The following is a 9826-nucleotide window of genomic DNA, read 5'->3' as shown; positions in this document are numbered from 1 at the left end:
AGTGAGTATAACCTAATTTTCTACAGAATCATCAATTGACAGGATGTACTAATTATTTTTAAGATGAGGTTCGTTTTGTCTTATCAGGTAATATTATAATTATGCGAAGAAGTTAAATAATATTTGGAAAAATTATTCTAAATCATATGTGTGATCAATTTGAAAAATAAATTAAATAATATATTATATACATATTATTTCTTTAATGAATACTCAATCACCATATATTAATAATTATTCAAAATGTTATACTTTAATCTATAAAAAGTAGTTTTTTTTTTAAATAAAATTTCTGATTGTGTTTTACATTTATCATGTCTTTAATTTTTATACTAAAATAACAAGATTGCTTAATGTACATTTCAGATTGAATCAATTATTATGTTAAAATAAAAAATAAAAATATTTTCAGTTGATGGAAATGTTAATTCAATATAATTTAAAAAATATACAAAAAAAATTTTATTTTATTTTAAGTTGTTTATTTATCATATTTCACATGTATATTATAAAAAAACATTTGAGTGTAATTCATCAGTATTTTTTACATTTTTCAATAACATTGGGTAAATGTATTAGTTAATAGTTTGATGTTTTTTTTACAAAAATATTTATTTATAACTGAAATAAATTGCCATATTAAAATAATGGAATTATATTTTACAATTTTAAAGTATTATTAATATTAAATATTGTACTTCTTAATTTTATTTATAAACAGTAAAAAATAATGTAATATAGAAATTAGTATAAATATGATAATTTATCATTTAAGAAATATGATGAAGTCTAAAAAAAACTTAAAATTGTTCTTAAAATTAATATTTTTAAAATATTATTATTAAACTATTTTTAATAAATATTTTTAACACATACATAAAAAACAAATACATTTATTTTAAATGATAAAAATGAATTATTACAATTTCATATTTGTTTTTTTAATATTTTTATAAATTTTAATAAGTATGTGTTAATTGTTTTTATTTTAACATCACAGAAAAAATAATCGTTTAAGATTTTAATATCTAAATCAATATATAATATTTACACACACACATTTAGATAGTATTACAATCTATAATGAGCAATTTGATATAGAATGATTTTAACTTAAATTAATTCTTCACAAGCTTACTTATGCAGAAGGAGAATAACTATTTTACATCAAGAACTAATAATATTGGCACAATAATTTATTTTCAACCAAACAGTTTTTGAAATAAAAACAATACATTGTTCCTGGCTTCTTAATTTTAACTCTGATGATCACTAAGATGTGAGTTTCTTCAATCTTATATGTTTAACATAGTTAAGTTTACAAAGTTAAGGTTCTAAAACAAATAAAAATCAAAGATTTTGAATATTCAATATTTTTATATTGATTATGGCCAGTATAACAAATAATCATACAATTTTACAAACAATTCTTACTCACACTTTTATGTTATTTAAACCGTTACAAACGATATTTATAACAAAGTTTATGTTTTCACTTTTCATTAAATTTCTCTTAAATGGCATTAAAAAAAAAACAAGTGAAAAATGTATATAAATAAATAATAATATTGTAGATACAAAAATTTGTCTACTTAGCAGCTTCCGCAAGTTCCCGTTCCACAATGGTTCTATATTCGTTGAAGCCGCCTTCAATGCTTTTAACATTTCCACCACCACAAACCCATAGCTCTTTACAAACCATACGAATTAAACGTTCGTCGTGAGAGACAAGTATTAAACCACCCTAAAAAAATTTAAATTCAAATTAAATTAAACAAAGATTTTAATAAATTACAGTATATTAGTATAATTAAAAAATGTATCAAATTTCAGAATTTAATAAGAATAATAATCATCTTAATTTTTTAGTATATGAATAATAAAGTTCATTCTACTGATTTCAATTATGACTTTTAAATTATTATCTAAAATGTTAAATGTATGAACTTAAATTTAAAATCTACAATAAAAATGTGATAATCAACACTAGGAACTTTAGGCATTTGAATATTTGTTTATAAAGTATATATTGAAATTCTAGTTTGATACAAATTTGATCCATGGTACACAAATTTAAGATAAAAACATTTTTATAGCATAATTTTACATATTTCGTTATATATTTTGTAGGAATTTTCATATTTTAGGTTTAAGAACTTTTATTTGCATAACTCACAGATTTAACAAAACAATTTTTTTTTACAAATATTACAAATCGTAGTAGTGATCGCTGACCAGTTCAAATTAATTTTTATCTATTTTTACCAAGACATTATTATTGCACCATAATATAAAGTGGTCATTATCAGTATTTATACATTAATACTCAAGATTAAAATTTGATGAAGATTGTATAGCTTGTATAAGAGGAAGATACAATAATACACAAGTGTGCAGTGTTTATTTTTTTTCCCACCATGTTCCTTATATATTATTTGTAAATTGCTTATTACACCACATATTATGATGTTTTTAAGGCTTATTTGAGTACTTTATAGCACATAAATTTCAGAACCTAGGTGATATTAATATGTAAGAATAGTTATTATCTCAAAAAAATATTAAATTATTGAATATATCACACAACCAGATGTTACACTGTACTTTATAACTATAATAAATGTTCATAATAACTCACGGTGTATTTTTGTAATGCTTTCCCTAAAGCTTCGATTGTTTCAATATCCAAATGATTGGTAGGTTCATCAAGTACTAAGAAATTTGGATTTGACATGCACATTCTAGCAAATGCTACTCTTGATTTCTGACCTCCAGATAGGCTACCAACACTCTGTAATGCTAAATCACCTGATATACCAAATCCTCCTAATTGACGTCTATATTCTTCTACAGTTTTGCCTAATAATCAAATATATTTCATAAATTAAAGTAAATATTTTCTAATCTTAAGTGAATATTAACAAACCAGGGAAAGATGATTGTAATAGCTCTACAGAAGAAAGGTTCATTTCTAATTGGTCTACATGATGCTGACTGAAATATCCAAATTTCAAATTTCTATGCACATTTCTGACCCCAAAAGTAGGATTTAATATACCCATAATAATTTTCAATAGTGTTGTCTTACCAGCTCCATTATCACCTACCTAATAAACAAAAATATTGAAATATTAATTATATTTAATTGAATGACAAATAATATGTTAAAACATAATTTTTTTTTTAATTAAAAAAAAAACAATTACAAGGATTAAATTTGATAACAAAGATTAAATTAATAGGAATTGTATGTCGAGGAAAGAACGCATTATTAACACTTTTTCAAAAAAAAAAAATTTATAATGAAATATTCTTATTTAACAACATTTCTTGATTTACCTATTTCATATAGTGAAATGCTAAGAATATAAATTTCTTGAATATTTTGTATTTTAATTTAATTACAGACAAATAAACTTGATTATTATTTAGTACACTTATTTTCATTAATAAAAACCACACTTCAAATTAAAAATTTAACAAAAATGGTAACTCAAATCAACAACAATTAATTATTATGTACTTTAAAGTCAATGTTAATGTGTTTACTATAAATATAGTATATAAATAAAAAAATTATTTAAAATTAAGTAAAAATCTTGACTAATGAATACTACAACTTGGTTAAAACTTTCATGAGTTGATATAATAAAATTAATTTCTCAGATATAATATAATATCCATATCTTCAGTAGTTTAATGACCATATAGATCCATCTTAAAAAATTTATTGATAGTTGATGGAAAGTATAAAATAAGGCACATTAAAGACATTAAACTAAATAATTGGTACTTGTGCAGTATTTATGAACAATATAGAAAAGTTAACAACTTAGTTGTTATTAATTTATATTATACATAGACAAAATATAGGATTATATTAATCAAATGTGAGTATGTTTGTAATATAAACTGGTGTTATGTCATGCAATAATTATTTAACTTACAATACATATTCTAGATTCTAACGTTGCTCCAAGATTAACATTTTGTAAAACATTAGCACAACCAGGATATGCAAATGAAATGTCATTAAGTTGTAAAATAGGAGGTGACAATCCTTCTGTTTCAGGAAAACGTAAAACAACTTCTACTTCTTTCTCGATAGGTTTTAATTCTGGTCTAAAATAAAGAAATAATAATTTATTTTAATTGATATGAGGGAACTTAGATAATGTTATTTTACTCACAGTTTTTCAAGCATTTTAATTTTACTCTGAACACTAGAAGCACGATTAGCATTATACCTAAATCTATCAATAAACTCTTGTACGTGAGCTCTATGAGCCATTTGTGCTTCAATTTCTCGTTGTTGATTTTTAAGCTTCTCATTTTTAGTTTTTTCAAAAATTTCATAATTACCTCTATAAGTATCAATTCGCTAAGAGAATAGTTTTATTAATTTAAATATGAACAGTAAAATAATATTGAATGTTAATTACCTGAGTATGAAGATGTAATATGTCAGTAGGTACAGAATCTAAGAAATGACGGTCATGAGATACTACAAGCAATGTACTTTGCCAAGTTTGCAAATAGTTTTCTAACCATATAATTGCTTTCATATCCAACATGTTAGTAGGTTCATCAAGTAGTAACAAATCTGGTCTGTTTAAAATGTAATAAATATAAATTATTATTAATAATATAATAATATATTAAAACTTCATATTTATTTATTTGCATATATATAGTATATATTGAGTTTTTATTATTAGTTTCAATAAATAAATGCTAAAAATAATATAATAATTATATAATATAGTAAGAATGATTTATATAGATCTTAAAAATGTTTATCTAACCAATGCAAAAAAAATATATTGTGTTACGGACATACATAGATGTGGGTCCTTACGACTCTTACAACATGGGCACGTAAATCATAAATAATAGAAATCGGGAAATTATTATAATTAATATAATATTCACATTCGCATGAATAGAAAGGAATTTTAATTAAAATCAGAAGGTAAAACAAATACATATTATATGTGAATTGTATGGTTACATTTCAAAATGTAATTAAAAAGAATCACGACAAATATGGAAGATGTGCGAATAGCAATATTAACGAGGTCACTAAAGTGATAAATCTTGTATTTATAATAATCGAAAACGACTTTCACACAGTGCAGCGCAATTGATTCTCACAAGACCTAAGTATATAAGGGGCTTGGGAATAGACCAATATTTAGATGTGGTTTATACGAGTAGTAGCGAGCACCTCCACGCTAGATCATCTTTTAAATTAATTATTTGTACTTAGAAAAATTTTAAATTAACAGTTTAACTATATTGAGTATTTTTATTTGGAATATTTTCCTAAATCTTCAACATCTTTACAATTTAACGACGGCACACAACAATTGTATATAATACAGATAATTTATTTAGATTAATTAATGTATTCATAATGAACACTTTATCATTCAATATCCATCAACTTTGTCATAATTGAATTACCAATTAGAAACATGCTATTACCCATTAAAGTTTTTGCAACTGTATATTAATTTTCATAACCTTTTTAACGCTTTATTTACAAATTTCTCGTAGCCACATAACTTCTTCAAAACAGTGCATCCACTAGAAACTATGAGCTGTTCGGCAACTTTATGTCTCTTGCTAATTCAGACAACTTTTTCTTTTCTTTTACATTTAAATATTAAAGGAAAATTAAATTCTAATTGGTGTTCTTATATTTTTAAGTTACATAAGTATAAACCTCATATCTAAAACTGTATATAATTTATTATTATTGTTATTATTGTCATCTACATAATTACATATATTTCAAACAAGGAACAAGCCCATTATTAATTGAAATTAGAATAAATAATTTGTGTTCACTTTTATAACTCATACGTATAAAACAAAAATTAAAATTAAAATTATTAGATGATTGTATTATATACTTAATTAATTAAATATTATGTTTTTAATAAGACATATTCAAATACACTGTCTTCATCTATCTTATCAATGATATCGAAATATTACAATAAGCAAAATTAAAACTGGGGTGCTGAGATTCATATTCAAATTTAAACACCTATTATTAATAAAGCATTTTTAAGATGATATATATATCTTTTTGGTAAAATGTTCAACAAAAATCTTAAAACATAATACATTTTTCTAAACAATTATTCTATTTATATTATAATTTTTTCATTAGATCATATTTCTTTTTAAAACTGGTAACACATTTTTAACTATAATATCTACCTAGAAGCCGCAATTTTAATTTTTTAGAAAGGACCATTATAATATTGTTAGATAAAGATAGTATATCATGTTCTCTTGGACCAATATCCAATGTTTCTGAATGATTCATTCAATTTTAAAATATAATTATTTTATAGTTTTTCAATAATTATTAACTCACTTAGAAAAAAGTGCTCTAGCTAAGGCTAAACGCATACGCCATCCACCTGAAAAATGTTTAGTGGCTTTTTTTTGCATATCTGGATTGAAACCCAAACCATCAAGAATGACACTGGCTCGAGCAGGAGCCTTATCAGCTTCTATGGCACTCAATTGCATATATATTTCACTTAATTCAGATGATAATTCAGCACTATATGGCGAACTAAAAAATAATATATAACAAAATAAAATTGTTTAGTATTATTTATAGTAAACTTGGTATTCTTGTCGTATGCGGTTTACCGGCTATTTCTACTTGTCATATGCAGTCTACAATGCATGTTTTTATAAAAACATGCATTAATGAATTATAAAATTTAGGTAAATTAGTATATTATAATAGGTATAATATGTCATAAAAAACTGAAATTAAAAAAAACTATAAACTAAAAGTTTCAGTTCTTTCTTTTATTTTTTCTTTGCAAGTATATAATTTAGATTACGATCAACAGTAAATAAATAGAAAAGTGTTGATTTCAATAAAACCTTTTTACTTTAAAAAAGCTATGGTATTTTTCTCTAATGAACAATTGAATAAAAATGTTTGGCTAACATAATTCTTTAAGTGTTTTAACTATAGAAAATATATCATCTATATATATAGATTCATGGATGTCATATAAAAAAAAAATGGATTCATGGCAAATGACAGGTTTGCGGTAGATTGCATATAACAAGAATACCATAAACTTATAGTTTGTTTTACCCATTAGCAATCAATGTGTTAACTTCTTTTTCTCTAGTTAACAGACCATGTCGAACAAAATCACACTGTAATACAGATTCTAAAGCAGGTGTATCATCACCAACTACTTCTTGTTCAACATGTAGTATAGATATGTGAGATGGAATTCGTAACTGACCTCTACAGTAAACAATAAACTATAAATATTTAATATCACTTTGAGATCAGAGTAAAACTAAAAATGTAATTGCATGGATTAAAAATGTAGTTTTTTTTAAAAAAACATGTAATAGTTTCATCTGTGAAAAAAAAACTATTTTCCATCTTATATGTTATCATTAATTATAAATACTATTATTTACAATCAATAATATTTCACGTGTTTAGTTCATAAATTAAATTATTGCATAAAAGTATTCAGAACTTAGATAAAAATTATAGTTTAACCAAATAATAGTTATTAATCTAATTCAATAAAAATTAAGTATATATTATTTAGGTCTTATATCATATTAAATTTAATAAGTTATGGATCATTGATCATTATACTAAAAATCTTACCCCGATATCATTCTTAACAATGTAGTTTTACCAAGTCCATTTCTTCCAACTAAACCATATCTTCTACCATAAGCTAAAGTTACATCAGTATTCTGGAGTAATATTCTAAAAACAGAAAAATTTATATAAATTACTAAAATTTAATTTTTTTTTCAAAATTTACTTTATTTTGTATTAAATATAACAGTAATTGTTACCTCTCTCCATATGCAACATCGAAATTTTCTATCCTTATATCCTGAGCTCGATTATTTCCTTTAGCTTCCATTTTAGCTTCCTTTTTACTTGTTACTTGAGAAGCAGTTGCACCATCCATTTTATTATTTGATACACTCATAGTTCCTACACCTTTAAGAACTTGCTCAGTCCGTTTATCCTGTTTTTGTTGCAATTTTGCTTGAGCTTTGTCTAGTTTTTTTTTATCTACTTTCTATGGAAAATAAATTTAAAAAGAATATATATTGAAATTATAAATTAGCAATACATTTAAATTAAAAATGATTTAATTTCATAAATGTAAAATTAACATACTAAACTATCATCTCTCGAATTCACCCAGATACTTTTAATTTCCATATCATTATCTTCTAGATCTGCTGCCATTGATGCTAAATGCACTGGAGCATCTAAAATTTTAGTTAGACCATTTCTTGATACATTGTCATTAGAATGAGGACGCATAAAATGCAATAATTTTGAACAGATCCCTCTGAAATATATAATTAATAATCACTATCAATCCATAAAAAGACAAAACTTCTCAGATATGATTTTACCTGATGTCCGATTCAGACTTATTTGCAATTTCCTGCAATACTTCACCAATTGCTTCATATATATCTTCAGAATCATGGAAGTCTTCAATTCCATTTTCTAAAACACCTGTTAAAAATACTTTAGTAAAGTTGTTCAACACTTACTATATACATAAATTTTATCAAGATTATTTGGTTATGTATTTTTTCGCACAATTAATACACATTTAAAAAATTCATTCCACATAAACTGTAAAAATCACTGCGTCTTACCTTCAATGTATTGAAACATTTCTATATCAATTGAAGGGAATTCGGCTTTAATAAAATCTTTACAATGGTCCATCGTCAACAAATGCTTACTAATATTTAACTTAATAATTGATAACCGTTTTAAAAAATATATTTTGAGTAACAATGGGTTCTGCTTGTATTCCTCATAATAAGAAATTAATACGAATTTTCGAAAAGATTTTTTTCAATTACCTAAGTCGACGTAATTAAACGATATTCAAAAACATTTAATACTCTAAAAAGCTATTTGTTCCAAACTAATCAATGAGATCATGAAGCATTTACAGCTGGCGCTACCCGAATGAGGGGACGTACTTACCTATCACATTGCGGAACATAAACGTTGCAAACGATATAAAGTCTAAACGAAACAATACCGAAAATGTGCACGGAAAAAAGATACATTCGACGTTATAACGAAACTCGGAAGGCTCCTTGTGATTAGGGATGGCAACAATATATTGATAAAGGCATTTTGAAAATTTTCATAATTTCATAACAACATTACCCATATAACATCTCGATATTATCGTGTTTAACAATATTTTAATGTGATTAATCATCGGGAAATCACCAATACATATTATTATTAACTATTATAAATTATATGGGATGTTGTTTATAAATATTAATATGTCAATAATATAAATAAAATTATTTAAATTATAATTTTGTAGGCGTGTATTGAAATATATAAAAAATGCAATTTAAATTTATTAATATGATTCTGGTATTATAAAATATCAATTTTTATAAATTTTTCAAATTTCCATAAATTTTAAGTTTTGTCATTTTTTTCATAATTTTTCAATTTTCAGAAATTTTTCATAATTTTTCAATTTTTATAAATTTTTCATAATTTTTCAATTTTTATAAATTTTTCAACTTTTCATAAATTTTAAGTTTTGTCATTTTTTTCATAATTTTTCAATTTTTATAAATTTTTCAACTTTTCATAAATTTTAAGTTTTGTCATTTTTTTCATAATTTTTCAATTTTTATAAATTTTTCAACTTTTCATAAATTTTAAGTTTTGTCATTTTTTTCATAATTTTTCAATTTTTATAAATTTTTCAACTTTTCATAAATTTTAAGTTTT

The 9826-nt window shown here is 23.4% G+C and overlaps 1 protein-coding gene across 2 annotated transcripts; it reads right to left on the bottom strand.

Annotated features, from left to right (window-relative positions):
- Nucleotides 1-1181: 1181 nt before the first annotated feature.
- On the bottom strand, nt 1182-9041 carry LOC112689670 (ATP-binding cassette sub-family F member 3). Of its 2 annotated transcripts, XR_003149139.1 has the most exons (14): nt 8707-9041; nt 8455-8560; nt 8210-8387; nt 7876-8108; nt 7679-7783; nt 7139-7297; nt 6392-6595; nt 4443-4608; nt 4191-4381; nt 3948-4122; nt 2927-3107; nt 2639-2859; nt 1439-1744; nt 1182-1334 (listed from the first exon to the last, which is right to left on the bottom strand). XR_003149139.1 is itself a non-coding variant. In XM_025563500.1 (13 exons), the coding sequence occupies exons 1-13, from the start codon at nt 8777-8779 to the stop codon at nt 1589-1591; spliced, it is 2148 nt and encodes a 715-aa protein (XP_025419285.1). In that variant the 5' UTR covers nt 8780-9041; the 3' UTR covers nt 1182-1588. The 2 variants fall into 2 exon arrangements, 1 of the variants encoding a protein (XP_025419285.1); XM_025563500.1 differs by having other exon boundaries at nt 1182-1744.
- Nucleotides 9042-9826: the final 785 nt, after the last annotated feature.

Source organism: Sipha flava, unplaced genomic scaffold (assembly GCF_003268045.1).
Source record: "Sipha flava isolate LNK unplaced genomic scaffold, YSA_version1 112_pilon_pilon, whole genome shotgun sequence".
Classification (NCBI taxonomy): domain Eukaryota; kingdom Metazoa; phylum Arthropoda; class Insecta; order Hemiptera; family Aphididae; genus Sipha; species Sipha flava.
The sequence above is the reverse complement of the archived record's forward strand: the minus strand, read 5'-3'. Positions and strand labels throughout refer to the sequence as shown.

Bases quoted from the DNA above. Each gene is read 5' to 3' on its own strand.
- LOC112689670 (XM_025563500.1), bottom strand. From the start codon at position 8,779: ATGGACCATTGTAAAGATTTTATTAAAGCCGAATTCCCTTCAATTGAT. The intron at 7,298-7,678 runs GTAAGATTTTTA...TGTTTACTGTAG, and splicing joins TTGTTAAGAATGATATCGGG to AGGTCAGTTACGAATTCCAT. The intron at 1,745-2,638 runs GTGAGTTATTAT...AAATTTTTTTAG, and splicing joins AAGCATTACAAAAATACACC to GGTGGTTTAATACTTGTCTC.